At 42.1% G+C, this 19,974-nt stretch overlaps 1 protein-coding gene across 2 annotated transcripts; it reads left to right on the plus strand.

The window, feature by feature from the left end:
• The first annotated feature begins 9,319 nt into the window (after positions 1-9,319).
• C2H11orf87 (chromosome 2 C11orf87 homolog) lies at positions 9,320-16,040 on the plus strand. Of its 2 annotated transcripts, none has more exons than XM_077781352.1 (2): positions 9,320-9,440; positions 10,216-16,040. In XM_077781352.1, the coding sequence occupies exon 2, from the start codon at positions 10,364-10,366 to the stop codon at positions 10,838-10,840; it is 477 nt and encodes a 158-aa protein (XP_077637478.1). In that variant the 5' UTR covers positions 9,320-9,440; positions 10,216-10,363; the 3' UTR covers positions 10,841-16,040. The 2 variants fall into 2 exon arrangements, with proteins under 2 accessions (XP_077637478.1, XP_077637477.1); XM_077781351.1 differs by lacking the exon at positions 9,320-9,440 and adding an exon at positions 9,754-9,862.
• The last annotated feature ends 3,934 nt before the right edge of the window (positions 16,041-19,974 follow it).

Genomic DNA, 19,974 nt, shown 5'->3' on the forward strand with positions numbered 1-19,974 from the left:
GATGTCTGAACTGGTCAGGAAAATGATTGTTGGGGCTGTGTTTGACCATTTTCAGAGACTTTGGCAGCACAGATTTATAGTATAAGAAAACCTCCAAGCTCACCTATGCCTCAGGCACTTGGCATTCACTAAGGCACTGAACCTCTTCTCCAGGTCCATGTGCTCATGTTCTCCTGTCTTTCATATAAATTCATTGTTACACATATCTACTAAGAAGAGAATACAATAAGACAAGCTGGAACCAGTAGTCACAGTGATAAGATTATTTTGAACTTCCTTTAAAGTTTCTTGTGTTAATGACTGGCAAATAGTTAGGTCCTCTTAAAAGCCTGGCTCCAATACAGTGTAATGGCAGCTGTGAAACATAATTTCCCAAATAAGCTCTTACAACAGAGGACTCATGGTTTCTCAGATATACAGAGTTCACCTATCTTTGCTTCTGAAAGCCCAAAGAACGTACCAATTGTGCAAGCTTCCAGTCCCTTGTTAATTATAATCTGTGTTTATATAGCAGCTCTATCTGAAAGCTCTTTTCAAACATTAAGACTCCTAGCACTTCTTTTATGTAGGCATTATTATCCCTGTCATTATCACGTCTTCCATTTTATAGGTGGTAAAGGAGCAAAATCATACTGTGAGTCAGTAGCTGAATTGGGAATATAATATTGTAGTCTTGACTTTGTCCCTTGCTTTAATTACACACTAACATGGTAGTTATTTGTGGGTTGAAGTGATTTTGTTCAGTGCAAGATCTCAGCAAGCAAGCATAATTCTTTGGTTTGCAAGATTTTTGCTCATATAGCTTTCATGCTGATATTTTTCAGCTGTTGGTCTTGGTTTAAGTAGCTAATAAGAGATGCTGTCATCTTCCAATTAAATATGTATCAATAAATTTTAATATTATACAATTTGAATTATAGACTGGAACAGCTCAAATGAAGCTTAGTCTGTCAAGCAATTAATTATTTAGGTATTGATGTTGTGTTCTAATCTAGTAATAGTAAAAACCAGATGGAAATCTATGGAGAAATGTACTTTTGTAAAGTAGCTGGGTTTTAAATGACAGTTGTTATTAATTAGCCTTTTCTTTTAATGTGAAAATACCATATGCAATTACTAAATTAAGTTAAAGCCACTTGTCTATTTTTTCTTTAGTCAGTACATTTTAGTTGGTATGAAATACACAAATGTGTTCAGTTGAAACTTGACAGTTAACCTCATTTTCTCCTTTTCCAGGACTGTTTTAATCTGGAAAGGCTCAAACAATAGCTTAGCTTCAAAACATCCCACTGACATCCCACAAACTCCTTTGTTTCTCTGTCATCAAATGTTGTTAAGAAATAGAATAAAAAATTAAAGATTTTCATGAGTGGTTACTCAGAAGACCACAAGGTGCAGTCCTATGAGAATCTGAAGGTGTCCTGAGAAGTGAAAGCATGGACCTCCATAAGAGAAGTGTAAGACACTCAGAATTACAACATGACTGTTTAGAAGTAGTGGATTTCCCTTTTTCTTCCTTCTTCATTATTTTTCTCCTTTTCCTCCTTTTCTTTTAAATATCAGAAAATCTTTGTTATTCCTTTAACTACATTGTAAAAGTCTTGTCCTCTGTCAGTGGTCTGCTTGCTTACAGGTGCAAAACTTGGTTCTTGGTGAATTATCATAGAAATACATACTGCCTTAAAAGGCTATCTTTCCAAGGGAATAGATCCCTCAAATAAAAGTACAAAGCCCATTTTTCTCCCTTCTACTTGTCCCAGTAGAACAAAAAATATGTTTTAACAAACAAGATCGCTTTCAAGGTGATTTGAATGCTGTATTTTCTGGATGCAGCAGTCATGTACTCAGTCTTTATGCACCTGACAAGCATGGAGAAGAAAACCTAGTTGTCCAATTTGTTTCATAGTTTTCTGTACTAACAAGGTTACAATTCCCAGCATTTGTTCTGCACCATGTTGGCCCTTTACACTCTGATATTTAATTCATGCTTCTTTAATGACCTATTAATTTGCTCATAAACCAGGTCTCCATGTCTCCCAATCACTTTCTTAGACAAGTTACAGCCTATCCCTTCCCTTCCCTTCCCTTCCCTTCCCTTCCCTTCCCTTCCCTTCCCTTCCCTTCCCTTCCCTTCCCTTCCCTTCCCTTCCCTTCCCTTCCCTTCCCTTCCCTTCCCTTCCCTTCCCTTCCCTTCCCTTTCTTTTCCTAAAAGACTTAATGTAATACAGCTTTTTATCCTATCTCAGCTGTGTCTCTACATTTCCTCTCATTAGGAAGACATCCTATTCTCCTGCTGCCTGTTCCTGAGAGTTTATGCCCTACTTTAACACACACTTTGTGGTAAATGTCCTATTCTTCCTCAAACTTGTGGAGTAAATATGACAGACATACAATTGAAAGTGGCAGATGATACCTGCCTACCTGAGAAATATTCTAACATTTCTCTGCATATTTTTTCATGCTATCACAGTTTATGGAAATTTTAAATGTGTATTCTTATAAGAATTATTACATATTTCTCTAACTACAGCAGCTGAAACCACATATAGCACTATGTCTGTATAGGCCTGTGATTGAAATGACAAATGATATTTTTATGTTGTATAATTTTCAGTTATGCAACTTCAATTTCTTGAAATCTCTCTTCAAACTGTTATATGTTGCTCCTCAAATAATATCTACTTATGATTGTCACTTCTACACTACAACTCATATGTTCCACCTGCACTTCTTAGTTCTACAAAATGCATTCTTTTTAAAAACATTAATTTTTGCCAGATTTCCCTCATCCTGTAAACTCAGTCTTCCCTGCTCTGTCAACTTAGTTTTCCCTTTGCTTTCCAAGCATTTCCTTTTTCACACTGATGTTTCTGCAGCATGACCCACAAAGGTGGTGAAAGGTAGATTAGCTAAGCTTTACTCCTGGGCTCCTCAAGGCAAGGAAAAATATTTGTATCATAGCAATTATTTAGAGACCTAATTTTAACTGCTGAAGTGTGAAGGTCAGAAGAAGTAAGAAACAGGATTCCTTGGCGTAGTCTTACCTAAGCACGCAAAGAAAAGTTATGGTATCAATACTTTCTTGGAGTACAAAACAGCTAATTAGCCTCCTGCTATCATGCAAGGATATTACTACAACCAAACATGTTCCTGTAGAGCTTTAAAAAAACTGGCCAACTTTGTTGAGTGTTTATTGCATTGATATTTTCTCCTTATATCCAGATGCTCCAGTTGGCTTTATTTTATTTTGGAGAGAGTTTTATGTTCTCTCAGAGCACCTCTTGATTAAAATCAGATCATTCAATTGCTTTCCCAATGTGTTTTCAGTCTAATTTCAGACTTGACATGGCAAAGAGTATAATGAAACTTAGCAGAAATATACAGAGAGAAAACTGGAGAGCCCAGTAATAAAAGATTACATGGCTCTCCAGTAGACTCTAATAAACACAGTGGTGAAGCAAGTTTAAAATGAAATCACAGTAAACAACTTCTTTTTTGCTGATTACCACTGGTAAAATAAGCACTTCTGAAACAATGCTATTTCTGTACAAATGAATTATTTGCAAGCACATTGTGCATGATAGCAGGAAAATTCCAGGAATAATGGAGGGAAAACCTTGACCTCATTTGTCTGTCAGAGCCTTTTCTCTTCTGAAAGGTGATCATGCAGCTCATAGGATGGAGGGCTCTTGTCATGGGAGAGGCCATTGGCTCTGCAGCTTGGGCAGCTCCTTTTACCACATGGGTTTTTGGGAAGGAGGGAAAGAAGCACCTGTGAGGGGCTGCTGCTGCAAGGTGCTTGATCCAATCCAACAGGCAATTAATGACATACTTAACCTTTACCTTACCTGAGTAAAATTTATATCCTGGGTTGGATTTGACTACAGGGCACAGCACCTCATAGAATAGGACCTTCACATTTCTGGTCCTAGTTTAGAAGGTATGTGCATGAAGAAATTTTGTGCTTATGAACTTTAGGGATGACACTCTAATTAAAAATTAATATTCTCACTCCCCACTCAAACTTACAGCCTCAGAAGAAAAAAACTGAAGTGCTACAAAGTTAGTAAAAATTAGTTTTATTTAAAAATACAATTTCTAAATTAAATTCAAAATTCTGTAAGAAAAGTGGTTAAAATCCTGGCTACACGGATACTGACAGAAAAATTGAAAGAACTAGACTGTCCATAAAGACTTTCAGCTATGCAACAATGCAAGAGAAATGCATTTCCAGCAGCTGGTATCAGGATTTCTTTTACTATTGCAATAGTGGAAAAGTGGGGATAAGACCAAAGTCCGTTGGATGTTCAGGGCCCAGGAAATAACAGAAGAGCAGAATAATAACAAGTGCTGCTAACTTCCTCCATCACACAGTAGTTGATTAAAAAAAAAAAAAAAAACATATATAAAAGGCCCTGGGCAAAATTTGAGCTATGTATGTTGCTGATGAACAGCACAGTGAGCTGGAGTTGACTGAGCATGGATTTTTTCTGGTAGAGCTAGAGGTAAATGGCTTTGTCATCCATTACACTTTCCCAGCTTTCTTAGATTTCCTCCCTGGAACAAAGCCAGGACATTATGGAGAGCGGAAGGGTTGTTATGTGCATGGAATAAGCAGGAAAATCTCCTGTCTCAGGCTGCCGGGAGCTGAAAGACCCAAATTCAAGTCCCTTCACTTCCAGCCTTCTGTCTACAGACAGCAGCTGCCAGGCTGTTATCCTAAGTGTGCCTTTCATAGTGTTGCTGTTCTACACTAGGTAAATATCCAGATATATCTGTGAGCATATGTGAGGACTACTGTGCCTTTGACCCATGGGATGACCTATGGAAAGTGAGGTTGTTTCTTTCTCTCTCTTGGAGGTTCCCCCTTGCCACCCCACTGGTGGGATGGCAGAGTGCCCTGGCTGACTCAAAAGTGATGCAGGTTTGAGGCTGCATGAGCCCACCGTCCTCCAGGGCTGGCTCTGACCCAGCCACAGGGCTTGACTGAACAAGTGCTTTATTCCATATCAAAAGCTGGAGTGCCTGTTGTGTGGAATTGGCACTGAAATGCATTAAAACTGTGTTAGGGAAGCATGTGAGGGTCTGTTAACATGTGATCAGATTTAAATTGTGGATGCTTATGCTTAAACCTCACTCCAGTCTAACTACGCAGTAAAAATTTATTTTTTATCTCTCTAACTCACTGCTACAGTTAGTTGATGTTTCACCAACCACTAGCCATGTTCTCCATCTAAAAATATAATCAAAGTCTGCTCCTCCAAATTCCCTGAAAACTCTGTAAACTATTAAGAAAAGCAAATACATGAAATGTGGAAGGTCATTACTCTGACCCTGCTGTTCTAAAATGTATTGGCTAACAAATAAAGTTTAGCGAAATTTTAGTGCATTGTTAAAATACTGTCCTTCTTTCCTCCATTTGCAATAATTTTACTCAGATCCACTTTGCATGTGCAGCTTTAGAATTCTGATGTTATAATTGGATCTGTGTATTTGGTCACGCAAACTCAAGGTTGTCTACTTATTTCTTCATAGTCTGGACCTATGTTCTACTCCTAGTACCATTTAACATCCTGTTGAGCAAAAGCCTAGTAACCTTCCTCAGTCAGCATCACATGCATCCTTTTTTTCCCTTTTTTTAAATTCTCACCATCACATGTGGGAGGTTTCTTCTTTACCAGAACAAGACAAGAATATTTTTCAAAAGTAGGAATAGAAAACGAATATGTAAAATTTTCCTTAAACTTCATACAGAATCATCTCCTGACACGGATATAATTGTGAGTTCATATCACCCAGACTACTTTCTTCTACAAGATGTGGGGAAAGAAAAGAAAGAAAGAAAGAAAGAAAGAAAGAAAGAAAGAAAGAAAGAAAGAGAAAGAAAGAAAGAAAGAAAGAAAGAAAGAAAGAAAAAGAAAGAAAGAAAGAAAGAAAGAAAGAAAAAGAAAGAAAGAAAAGAAAGAAAGATAATATCTATTTCTGAGCTAGGTAGCCTGGGAAGCAGAATTGTCAGCCATAGTAAAGCTATTCCAGCTCAGAATCTCTGAAAGACATTTCTAGTATCTTTGCAGGATCTTAACTGACCTACCAGTGCATATGAAACAAAAGTTTATTTTATTTTGGTTGTAAAATCCATTCTATCTATAGTACTAGGTTTTCAAACCATGTTTACATCACTGGGTTTCACCTATTGTAGGGGGAGTATGCAAAGTCCTGGAAGACTTCTACACAGATGGCCTTAATCCATGGGGAGATAGCAGATTATTACCAGGGTTATTGGCATTCATGGAGTGCTTGGTCTGGCTGGCAAATGATGACATCAATCTTGGTGAAAGAGGGATCATGCATATTCTAGGTGCAATCAAGTGCTAAATTTAAACACTGGTGGGACAATAAATTGTTTTGCAAGAAGGGTCATTAATAGCCAAGGGCTTGAACCACCAAACCTTTACTTACATGAACAGCCTTTGTTCACAGAGGTTATCTCATTAGACAACTGCCTTAGTGAAGAAAGGGCCTTGTAATACAGGGATTGAGGAATTAGTATCTGAAAGAACAACTTTTCTAATTACAGATGAAAAAAAAAGTTCATGTACGAAAGTCCATGTGTCATGTGTGGGTTTTAGAAGTATGTATGCTGTCCGCTTCTTAACAATGGGAATCAAGAGAAAACTGGGAGTTGTCAAGGTTCTAATGAGTACAAATCTTGTTGTAAAATTCAAAATCTATCCCCTTAATATAATGTCCTCTATCACATAGTGGCCAATCCTGTTTGAGCAAGAAGCCTAATCCCCATAAATATCATACTGTTTGTATGGTATGCTTGAATTCACTATAACTAATGACCAAAATATTCTTAAAGGGGGCACTCTTGAAGATATGGTGTCTTTTATTTTCATGCTAGACAAAGTAAGGGTTTTTCATGACTGCATCATCTGTGTTTTTTTATTTATATATTCAAATATAATAGTTCATCAGAGAGAAGGAATAATGCACAATAGCAACACAGATTTTTTTTCCTCCTGATTTCGGAAACTTTCTGTATTCTGCTCATGGGCATTTGATCCATTTGATTGGCTCACAGTCAGTGTGAACCAGAGTACCAAAGTATGTGTAAAATCGTGGCAGAGTTATTTCCCTTCTCTTCTGAGTCTCTTGTTAAACATTGTAAAATTAGTTGCCAGAAAGAGCAAGAACAATCTCCACTTTTCATTCACTTTTGCTAAAGCAGAAATATTGCAAAATTGTACATGAACACACAGAGAAGGGGCTGTGACAGTAGGGAAGGAGTTAAACATTTGCCTGAGGTCTATATTACTGCCCATTCCCTGAGCCCAATATTTACTCTCTATGGTTTAGGAAAAACCTTGGGATAATTATCGTACTAATACACAAAACACATTTTCACTATTTTCTAATCCTAAAAGCAAGGTATAAGGTGAATAATTGAAGGCAATGGACAACAAATACAATTAATTTGCAGTAGCTTTGTGTTGCCTCTCCCAACACATAAAACTTGAAGACATAGTCATATATTCTAGTGCAATAAATAAGTAGTCCTAGCTATTCACTTCTGCAATAAACACATCTCAAGTTGGTAAATTCTTTGGTTTTGGACTTTATCCAATCCCCAGTTTGGTTATTTTTGCCATAAACAGGACTAACATTCTAAGGTATCTTTATACCTTTGTTATATCTCCTAATACTGTTTTCTGTGCAAAAGGCCATTCTTATGGTGTTGCTTGGATTTTTTAAAATGAATTCTTTCTAATAATCTAGCAACTTCTAAACAGCAGTCTCAGATCAACTGCTACACCTTCACAAATTTGCACATGCTTTTGGGATTAAATGCTATCCTTTTCCCACTTTCATTTTAGGCTGAAAGGATTCAGTGGAGCCTGGTCAGGGAGCATAGCATTGTTGGTTTGTACCTTGCTTGCTTCTGTGTGGTGTCAGAAGTGTTCTCCAGTGGCACAGGCCATGATGAGTGGCCCCCATGCCCCTCACCCCGTTTTGCAGCCCCCCTATTCAGCTGCAGCTTTGCAAAGAACAGTGGGAAGAAAGAGGGAATGGCCTAAGGATTGATGTGCTGTTTCAGCCTGTGGTGGTTGTTTTCTGCTCTAAGGCAGTGAGTACAGAGAACTGATTAATGCAGACCTCAGATGTGCATGCTGGAGGAAGGCAAGGAGGAAGGAAAATAATGCAGGCAGAATGCCAGTGAGGCTATGGATGTGTGTGTGTGTGAGAGGGGTTGGACATGTGTGCAAGGAATGCTGGGCTGAGAATCATAGAATCATACAATAATTTGGGTTGGAATAGACTTTTAACATTTACCAAGTCCAGCCCCACTGCATGGGGAGGCATGTTTTAAGCAATGACACCAGCTATGCACCTGAGGGAGCTGAGTGAGAGGAGCAGTGGGCAAATGAGTGGGCAAGGGCTTGTCTCAGTACTGGACTGAACATCTTCCCTCTCTGTGCAGCACCACTCCATCATCAAGCTGTATTATTCTGAGGATGGAAAGGAGTAGTGGAAACCCCTCTTCCTCTGGTTTTAGAGGAAGCATTAAGTTGGAGTCCCTTTGCAAATGATTGGGATTACCCCAACCATCTTGAATGTAGCTCATTCTATGCGGTGTAAATCTTTCACCAGAACAATGACAGAGCTAATAGTGACAAATTTCACAAGCTGTGGTGCATTTACTTATCAGAGACAAAAGACAGTACAGAAGAAATCTGCCTTGAAGCAGCAAAGTGCTTAAATGCTCAGCTAGCCAGATTCTGTCCACCCCTGTGAAAGGTTCTTGGCTTATCAGGGTCAGCAGATCTAACAGATCTTTGTTCTTGAGTGAAGATTTTTCCAACTCATGTCACAGCTTACCCTGTACAGATTTTCCTCCAGGCTTTTTAGCCACTAGAAAGGATGGATACATACTGTTTCTTCTTTCTTTTATAGTCCTGTAACTTACACCAGAGCTTTATAGCAGCTCTCCTTCCAGCACATGGGGTTAGTCTAGAGCACATCACATGGAACCAACGGAACCTCCTGGCCATCAGATCTTGCCCCATGTTGCCAGACGCTACCACACCAGTTTGTTCCTTTTGGAAATGTGAAGAGTTCCATCCTAATGGTAATTATTTTTTCTGCCCTGTTAGGACTTCTGAAAGAACTTTTCAAATAATAGATTTTCTTGTGATTAGAAATCATCCAATTTTTGGCTTAAGTGCATTAATGAGCAGCTCATACCTGTTTGCTCTTGACTAAAACGCCTGCGATGCACTCAGCCTTGGTAAGGCAAGTTTTCACACATATTCCTACCAGGAGCCTCGGGCACTGCTTCTCTCCCAGAGATTGACACCAGCCTCCCCGAGCAAGGATGGGTGCGCTGGCTGCGCGGAGGGACGGGGCTTTGGTACCGGCGGGGGCTCGGCGCCCGGGTGTGTTACGGTGGGAGCGCGGCTGGCGGGTGGGCACAGGGCAGCCGCGGGGTGCGGGCTCGGCGCGGGCGCTCCGGCCACGGCGCGTCTGCGTGGCTGGGGCCGGGGCGAAGCGGCCGGCTGCGGTCGGTGCCCGGGCGGTACGCCCGGCTGTTTCGGGGAAGGGGCGAGGGCGGGGGCGGCGCGGCGCTGGGAGCCGCGGGCGGAGGGCGCGGGGCGCGGCGCCGGCCGGGGGCGCGGGCGGTGCCGCCGCGGGGCCGTGCGGGGCGGCGGCCGGCGGGCCGGGCCCTGACGTCAGCGGCCGGGGCGGCTGCAGCTGCGGGCGGCGCTCCCCGAAGCGGCGGTGGCTCCGCTCCTGCGCTCGCTCCGCGCTGCCGCAGCCCCCAGCGCCCGCGGCGCCCGGGCGCTCCCTCGCCGCGCAGGTAAGGGGGGCTCCGGGGCGGGCAGCGGCTCCGGCGCGGCGGGGCAGGACCCGCTCGGCTCCGGCAGCCCGCAGCCGCCGTGCCGCGGGGCTCTGGCGCCCGGCCGCCGCTCCCTCGCTTCCTTTCCCGCGGCAACTAGTTGGGGGAGCGGCAGGGCGGCGGTGCCCCGGAATTGGCGAAGTCGGAGCGGCGGCGCGGCGCCCCGTCCCGGCGCCCCTCCGCCGCCCCCCGGCAGGGAGCCGGGGCCGCTCGGCGCGGGGCGCAGGGCGGAGGCTGCCGCAGCCGGGTTCGGGGCGGGGGAGCCGCGCAGGGTGGGTGCCTCGGGGCGCTGATGTGTCCGGCTCCCTTTGCAGGCTGCTCGGGTACTTCAGAGCGAGCGAGAGGCTGAGCCGGCAGCATCCCGGGCATTTCCAGCAAGCGCCCGCCAGCACCCCGATACCGACTGAAATTTAGACGTCTTCGGAGAGGGGAGGAAGATCCTCATCTTCCGTAGCCTCCTCAATGAGTGCCAAGCTCTCCAAAGAGTTGAGGCTGTCCCTGCCGCCTTGTCTTCTGAACAGGACATCTGCCACCTTAAATACCAGCAGCACCTGCATCACGCAAGTGGGTCAACTCTTTCAGTCCTTCTCATCCACCCTGGTTTTAATTGTCTTGGTCACCCTCATCTTCTGCCTGATCCTCCTCTCCCTCACCACCTTCCACATCCACAAGAGGAAGATGAAGAAGCGGAAAATGCAAAAGGCTCAGGAGGAGTATGAACGGGACCACTGTGCCCGCAGCAGCAATAGCAGCAGCCAGCACCCTGGGACAGTGGTGCAGGGAGAGGCACCCCAAGGAAGAGACAGCCGACTGGGAAGATCCCCCCAGGACTCGGAAATCCAGCGCTCCTCTCCCTCGGCAGCCCCCAGCTCTCAGCAAGCACAGGCTTGTTTGGACACAGCTGGTGTGGGGCTACTGCAGACGGTGATTTTGTCATGATGGTTTGGGGGAGACCTTGCAAAGGCACTGATTGATGTTTGTAAATATCTGAGTGGTTATTCTAGTCCCCGAAGAAGAAGAAAACGTTGCTAATTCAAAAGAATGAATAAGCTCATGATCCAAGCGCATGACATAACATTGCGTTTCTCATTGACTGTGTGAGGAAAGGATGCATCTTTTTACTGGAGAAGGAGCTGCACGCAGCTACTCAATATCAAGTCATCCACCTGCACGAGAGGGTCAGGGGTAGGGGGTCCCTTTCTCTGGATGTTTTTACCCCAAGTATAGGGATAGTTGGATTTCCCACTGCTCTTGGGATTCCCACTCCACCCTGTGTCATTGTTAAAATGGTGTGGGTTGGGATGTGAGGGGAGAGGCAGGTCTGTTGGGTGCCTTGGGACCCTTCTGTCGTCTCGTAGCATAGTGGTACACTGTGGTCTCTCCTTTTGTGCTGGGATCTATGCCCCTGTCCCACCCCTCTCATTCCTTTCTAGAACTGGATAATGCTTGGTGTAGCAATGGCCATCCCTAGTTGGACTTAACTACAAACACCCTCCAATCCCACAGCCCTGTGCCCCCAGCTGCAGCACTGAGTGGCCAACTCACTACCTGGAGGATGAAATCAGCTGTCTGCATAGAGTGGTGCCTGAACTTTCCTCTCCCATCAGCTCCCTTCATCTTGAAAAGCACCCCCTTCCCCATGCCATGAACTCTGAAACCCAAACCCAGTACTGTTCTGTGTGGAAAGGAGGAGTAATGTGCAGAACTTGCCTGTGCCCTCCCAGGGGATGTTGTCTTTGTACCTCCTGTTGGTTCTGAAACAATCCATTCTGCACTAGGCACCCTGCACTGAATGCCTGCGTTTACAGTATTGTCTCCCAGCAAGGAATCCTGCAGCAGTACAGATCTTGCTTCTACTTTTTTAGGCTGATGTGTATTTTCAACCCTCCTAATATTGTAGACAATTAGGGACAGACAACACTTAATTTTATCGTATGTCCTCTCTTGGGAAACAATGCAGTTGAAAACGTCCACTCCCAAACCCTGGCAGATATTTATTTTTGAAGTGGCTGCTTAGAAGTGCTGTAGCTTATCCTAGCAAGCACAGAGAGTTTTGTTGTCTCTGGATGGCGGGTATGAGTGGCTGCTGGTACTGTGCGCGTTGGAGGATGCAGTGTGGTTTACAGAAAATGTGTCTTTGCTTAGTGATCAAATCAATGACCATTACTTGAAGGTGCCTTAAGAGCATGCCATATCCAAACTTTGAAACATATAGTATGATATCGTAGCAGAGGCAGCCCTCTACTGTGCATACTAGCATCTAAAAATTGCAGCAAAGAAAAAGTGATCCTGAGGGACTTATTTGTTTTTTTTCTTTCTGTTCCGTCATTTAAAGTGATTTGAGGATATAGTAATAGCCCACAGTTTTTACTATTCTGTATCCTTTGTATTTCTTCTCTGACATCCTCTGTCTGCCAGGGTGGCTGATTGAAAAAATCCCAGGACCAGGAGGTCTGGAGCTGTACTATGTGGGTGAATGTCATTAACCAGTTTTAATCTGGAAAAGAGAGTGGCAGAAGTCCTCCATACTCCTAATAATACCCCCAAAATGCAGAGATTTCAGGGCAGTATTTCTGTTACCCAGTTTTCTCGCTTCCTGATCTTTCCTGCTGTGATGAGAAAGATTGCTGTTAAGTTTGGATGCATCCCTCCATCGTTTTAGGGAAGAGCCGTACCAGGGAAGCCCACGGAGCCGCTCCACCTGCTGAGGTTAGTGTGGAGAGCTGCCGTGCGTGCGACCGGGCCAGGGGTGTTTGTGGGAGCCACGGCTGGCTCTTGCTGATAATGGGTACTTCGTTGTTGCTGGGCAAGGAAATTGGCTTTGTTTTGTTTCCCCCTAATAAAGGATGCATGAACTTTTGTGTTTAACCTCCTTATGCAACTGCGGCACAGTATTGCACCACAGGGAATAGATTTAGGACAATGAGGAGTGTTCAGTGAGCACTAATGGAGCTTCCTGACTGTTGATCTTCACTAAATAGAGAGGTATTACTTTCCCCTTTATTTTGTGCCTTTAAACCACCCCCCACCCCATCCCAAACCAACAGTGTATAATTTCGAGTTTTATAAAAGCAATAAGATGTTCCAAGTCACTCCTGTGCATTTCTGGTTGATGATTCCACTTCTTTAGTGTCTGAAGTCAGATACTCTTCCTTCTGCCTTATGCACTCAAGGCATGCAATAATTCCCCAGAAGTGTACTGCTTGTCACATCTCATTGCAGTTATAAAATTGCCCTATTTTTGAAGGAAAAAAAAAGACGGATGAAGAGATAGATATATATATATCTTTATATATATTAAGGATATACAGGTATATGTATTATTTATATAATCTCATGCCACTGAAAGTAGTTGCAAAAGTGTGATTAGAGTTAAAATATTATCATGTAAAACTATTCTTTGTTAATTAGCTTTGATTTAATATTTTAATATCTCTGTATTTATGTAAAACTGTGTAAATTATATGGTCTATTAGTAAAATTTCATACTGACTTTAATTTTTGCAGAACTGTGAGCTTCTTGTGGTGTCATCTAAGGTTTTTTATTTCTAAAGTTAAATTAGACAAGATATGAGAAGTTGTAAATTCCTATTATCACACAGAATTACTGCAATAAGGTTCATGCATATTCCCAGTACAAAGCCCTATCTTGAGGTATTGCAAGCTTATGAGGTTTAATTGAATGGTCTCAGGAGATCTAGCTGATACAAACAGGACATGTAGGTTTTCATTTTCATGAAACAATAAGCAATCTAGGGAATAGATGTGGATTTTTAAAACAGAGTTTATGCTTGGAGGTTCTGTCAAATCAATTGCTTCAAAACCCTACAGCTACAGCTAAACTTCTGCACTTAGCATTCAGTATTAATAAGGTTGATGCTTCTTTCCCCTCCTACTTAAAGTAGAAAAGAGTAGGAAATTGTTCCTATTTCTAAAGCATACATTTTCAGCTAAATGTGAAACTGCCCAAAGGGTTTTGAATATACATATTTTATGCAAGTGTAATATCTATGTATCTGTATCCATATATTTAAATATTTTTGTGTAACCTTTTCTACAATATTTGATAGAGATGCTGGGTAAATGCTTGTACATTTCTTGAACACGAGGAAGGATTTTTAGCCTCTCGATGCGGACATTCTTTTTCCTGTGAATTTGCACTGGTTTTGACGAGTGACAATGACGACTGGACAGCTGAGTGCTGACTGATGGAGGCACAGATTGTTTTTGCTCTGTTAGGGGGCAAATCCTCCAGCTGGATTTTCCTGGTTCTGAATTGGAGCTGGTTGGCCACTAGCATCCCACATGTGTGAGAATAAGAAGTGCTGTGGGGCTCAATAGTTCCTGTCCGGTTCAGCCATTTCATGGAAGAAGCACGGCAGCAGTGACTCCTTTTGTAGAGCCTAGTGTGAACAGAGCTGATGGGCAATGTGATGGCTGTGCTGGGACTGTACTGGAGCATCAGTGATGCCTCATCATCATCCCTCAGAGCCTGCTGCTGCCCTGGGGATTCATCCGCTGGCATCAACAGGAGTGGCTTGCACTGACTGTGGAGGGACTGGGATCCCATCTGAAGCCTGCACGGAGGGTGACAGCTCCACATCACCACTGCTGGTCCTGCTCTGCACCTGTCCTAGCAGTCTTCACGGGGATGGAAACCACTGCCTCCCGCGAGGGCACTGGGGAACCTGCACTGCTCCTGTTAGCTCTGCTTCTATGGATTGAGCCACTTAGGTTCCTACGTGGATCACGGACAGGGAATGTCATTTCATTAAAATATATCATTCCGGCATTTTTTTCTTTGGGGGTTTGTCTACTGCAAGTGTAGCTTCAGATCAAATTTGCTGGGCTCTCCATGCAGACATGTTTTAACTTTTGATACATCTTTCTCAGATGTATATCTGTAAGTTTATAGATATATATCTCAAAGGAAATGCTGGACAAAAAGCAAAGAACAGAGACTTCACATTACGGACAAACCTGTCCTATGATGAAAAAAAGGCCTTTTTTTTAAATTTAAAATTAATTTTAGTGGCTGCATCTTTAATGTAAATAGCAAGTTACTCTGTGATTAATGTTTTCCGTAGCATTTCTGAGTAATTGCTATCTTGTTTCTGGAAAGCAGTGTCCAGTGTTATGAAGCAACTGTGCTTTTTTTCTTCTGTTGTTATGAATATGAGTGCAACTTTAATGTATGGAGGAAAAAAGAACAGGATTTGACTCTTTATATAGAACTGAATTATTTTAAATCCAGTTATAGAATTTGGTTGCTTTTTTTCCTTTCTTGTGGTTATTATCTCTGCACGTTCATATTTTTCTATTGAAACCCTACATTTTAATAAGTATGCAAGATATTAAGGGAAACATGACAAATTATGTAGGAAATATTCTTTTTCCTCTTTTGTGTAAATAGCAAAATTTATAATGACTTAGATACTGTTTCATTACATTTCTCATCTCTGTAGAATTTGGCATGACACATATATAAAGCTTTAATAGTACTTTCATTTATGTTAAAAGTTAGAACTACTTTTATCCAGGATTGACTTATTCATCTCTTTCAGGTATCCAACATTTTTTCCCCTAAGCCAAGTTTTCCATCTGATTGCAAAATAAATTTCTGGTAGAACAGAACCTCCTTCTATTTTTAGTCTTTTACATGTAGGTCTCTGGTCTGAATCCAGCCAAACTTATTAGTGTAGAAAATGTGTTATGATCTTGCAAGAAGTGGATGGTGTATGAGCCTTGAGGAGAGAGGTGACTGGCAAGCAAACAGGTGAAATGCCTGGCAATGGAAATAGTTGGCTTTCCTGTGTGGAGTTGTGGAAGGGAAGCCTCCCCTTCTGCTGGATGAAACTGGGTGAAGGCGACCTGTTCCAGTCACAGCAGAGACAAGTATCCATGTCCTTGCTGATCCTGTTGCTCTAAAACATCATTTTCTATATGACACTAGATTTATTTCTGTAAATTATGTGTAATGTATTTCTTATTCAAGTCAAAGAGGTTTTCATTGCTTCGTCAGTACTATATGTTCTCTGTGGATAATTAGACGAATTAATTTTCCAACCCTTTTAACCTAATACCTCCACAAACATCAATTTTGTATGAGTTAGGAACTAAATAAATATTTGGATCAGAACCCTGTCAGTAAAGATTGCCTTTATTTATATAATCCGGTGTTCCAGTTGGCTTTTCTTTGTTGTTTCCTTCCTTGAAATGGAGCAATATAATCTGTTCATTATCTTACTTTTCTAAGAGGACAACGACTTTAAAGCAAATACTGCAAAATACAGACATACAAACAGGAAAAATTTTAGCATTGTATAACAGAATGAAATCATGTAGACTTTTTTTTGTTATTCACAGTCATTCTTTGACCTCTGTTTTTCTTTCATACCATCTCCAATCAAGGAAAATTTTAACTTAAAATCTTAGAAAGAACTCACATAAAACACATGCTTTGCTTTTATGGTTTTACCTTTCCTTACTACACAGTCAGTAGCCAGGTACAGGTTAAAACTTTTCAAGCGGTATCCCAGGGGATTATGAATGCTGTAAACAAGGGCCCAGTGTAGTAGATTCTAAGGTGAAAATATTAGCTTTATAATACAGTAAAAGCAGGAAGGGCTATGGGGTGATTTTGGGATTCTAAAGGAGTGCCTTAATTTTGTTCCTAGCTCTGCCACTCACATTGTGAGGCTCTCGGCTTCCAGGCTCTTTATATAATAATGTAGCTAATCTATTAAACAGAGTTGGAGCCTGCAAATATACAGCCCTGAAATGAATAAATTGAGCATCATCTACATAAAAAAATACTCAGAGCATAATACAAATTAGAAGAGTCTTTATGCTGTAATCACCTGGCTTGGATTGTTCAAGTGCTTACACTTGGCAGTGAGATCCAAGTGGCACACTGCGCAGCTGGGAGATGGATGGCTGGGCAAGATGCTTGAACAGTCACACCGAGAGGCTCAATTTAATTTTTAATTTGAAGTGGAATATGTATTATGGAGGAGAGCCAAGAAAACGAATGTTTATTTTACCATTTCATCACACATCACACTTCTTTTCTCAGTGCAGAAAACAGCCTCGTATGGTTTTAAACAGAGTGCTGACTAAGGTAAAAGGAATATAGGAAGAGATAATTATTGGGAGTAAACCCATGACTAATGAAATTCATGGCACAACATCCTTGAATACAGTGGGGGCTTGACTATGGCCAAGAAAATATCAGATCTTAGTCTCTGCTAGCTGTCTATCCCTTGCCAGTGTCTCTTGACTTCTCAGTATTTCTATGTCACATGGATTTCTCCTGTCTTTTCACTCGCCATCCATGCAATGAAGGATCACATGGAATTACCTACATGTGACATGCTTTTGCTCACTTTTCTTTTGCTTTTGTTGCATCCTGACTTTCCACTAGAGAGCCTGTCTGTCTGCCCTTTCCACTAGGGATAGGCTATGTCTCTTCCTCCTAATGGGTAATCTCAGCCCATGTCTGACATTAGGAAATTCCTCATTGTAAGTTGGTTTGATTTCTGCAAATATTCTGTAGGACTTTGCTGTCATCTTGGTCCAACTTGTCACACATTTACACACAGCCCAACTACTCTGTAGCAAAACACAAGTTTTTGAGAAAGGGCTAGACTTTAAAATAGCCTGAGAAATATCAGCACAGTTCCCAGCATAGTCTACTGGCATTGGAATAGCATCACATTTCCTGATTAAGCTGCCAACCCAAGACAACAGGCTGAAACTGCTGAGAAATCATCATTCTTTCATATCTATAATTTCTATCTATCTCAGTTCACATTTTCTTCTTTTAAATCAAATATCACAATCCATCCTATTACATGTGGTCTTGAATGCTTTTAGACACATCCTTTTACTTTGCTGCTGTCAGCGAGCCTGTACTTGTTTATGAACTCCAGTTAAACTCTTTAAAGTCTATTTGTTTTCATTATAGAAATAGAGTTTCTATTAAATAATCCTTTGAACAGGCCTCAGCAGTAGCATAGGGGAGCCTTCACTTCCACAGTTCCAGCATACTTTTTAGAGCTTGTTCAATGTGGTAAACATGATGTATAAAGGAGGACAACAGTCCAGATAGCCTTATGGGGTCACTGCAAAAATCTGTAAACAACGATTGCATCCAAACTGAAAGCAAGATACCTATTAAATCCTGAGATGGCCACGACATTTTACCTGTCTACAATGAAGCAAGTTTAAAACATCTCTGCTCACTGCTTGAGTTATTTTGGATTTATGTACTACTGCTGGAACTGAGCTGACTATGAGCCATTACCTATCTGACAGAGCTTCTCTGAGGTCAGTTCTCCCTGAGATAAAGGGATGAATCTAGTGTAGGACTGGAAAAGGTGGGTGATATGTGACAGCTGGATGTTAGTAGGACTGTTTGCACAGCACTGTAGCCATACTCCAGGTCTAAGGGCAGATTCCTCAGCTGCCTATACTGTGAGAAAATATAACAGTAAGCGAGAAAACATAACAGCATTACACAACTTTTGGTATCAGATCTGTACATAATGCCTCTTATAAGTGAAAACTTTTTACAGCTTCTTGAGATTGCTATGCTCCAATTAGACCTCTTTTGTTTATTTTCAAAAAATTTCTTTGAATGCTCTGGAAAACAGAAACTCAAAATATGTCAAAATAAAGTAAGCAACAGGATTCTCTAATCCATGTGAGAAAGGTGTGCTGCTGAAAGACACCAGACTGACAAATCTTTATGTATTCATAGCCTGGGGACTTCACCACCAGAGAACCATGTTTCTTTGCTGATATGCACCAGTTGTTGCAGTGGGGGGCTAGGAGGAGGAACTCAGATTTCGTCAGGCTGATGGAGCTGGTGAACTTGCAATGGTATGAGCTGTCAACAGGAAAATGAAGAGAAAACACTCATCTTCCATCATGGAAGGCATGGGGAAAAAACAGGTTTCAGAAACAAAGATTTAGCTGGGTTAGAACTGGTGATTTGTAAAGGACTATCTCCAGGATTTACTTCATGGTATCTTGGCACGTCACAGTAACATCTCAGCACGAGGAGGTTTCCATTTGCCTCCCTGTATCCTGCCCTCTTCTACCACTCTTCCAGACCACTTTACCTTCACTAACTTATTTTAATCTGAAGCAAGTTTTGGTATACCTGCATGAATGTGTGGCAAATGAGCTAGTGAATCACAAGGCAGCAACAACCCCTGGGTGTGCTGTGGAGGAGGCATCCAACAGCATGGGAAAGGGTGCAGGGGCACTAAACCCTTCAGAACAGTTGTGTGAGGAAGGGCCAATGAGACCCTGCGCTTTGATCCCTGTCATGGACATCTGGGACTAAAATATTGATGGCCTTCTGTTGTTGTAGAGCTCCAGCTGGCTCTTGGGCTCTGGCACACCTTGCTGCCACAATGCCCACAGCTTTCTTCATGCTCTGTGGTATAAAGCTGCATTGGCTTGCATCCTTCCTCTGCCTTTTGAATGAGATCCTTCATGTTTCCCCAGCTATCCCCTTGCTGCTCAGTATGTCCAGCTCCACAGGGTCTACAGCTCCCACTCCTGACCTGCCTGGCTTGCAGGTGGGATGCACAGAGCTGCACAGATGAGGGTAATTTGGCCAGTGCAAGCAAAGCCCCAGTTATCCTTGCCTTCCTCTCCTTGATCCCCAGCCCAGCCGCTCATTTTCTAAGGAGCCAACAACATTCTGCTCTTCCTTCCTTCAAAAAAGTTGATATAGCCAATGGACCCAACAACTGCTGGGGGAGGACGACTGACAGGCAGTTGGACAGGGAATATGCCTGCACTATAATGCAGGCATTAGTGAAATAAGTTATTTTTCACATCTCATGAATTGTAAGTAAATTTCAAGACTTTTTTGATGCCTGACTCAGAGTTTTGAAATGTTTGGATTTGGCAATGCTGCTTAACAATATCTCTGAAGCCCATCTGTGCTGCTTACACGCTCTTTCTTCAGCCCCCCAGGCATTGTCTGTTTCCTTTGGTTTTCCAGACTGTAATCTTTTGAAACAATAAATTAAGGGTTTGTTTGATAATTGTGATGT

Source organism: Lonchura striata, chromosome 2 (genome assembly GCF_046129695.1).
Source record: "Lonchura striata isolate bLonStr1 chromosome 2, bLonStr1.mat, whole genome shotgun sequence".
In the NCBI taxonomy this organism is placed as follows: Eukaryota; Metazoa; Chordata; class Aves; order Passeriformes; family Estrildidae; genus Lonchura; species Lonchura striata.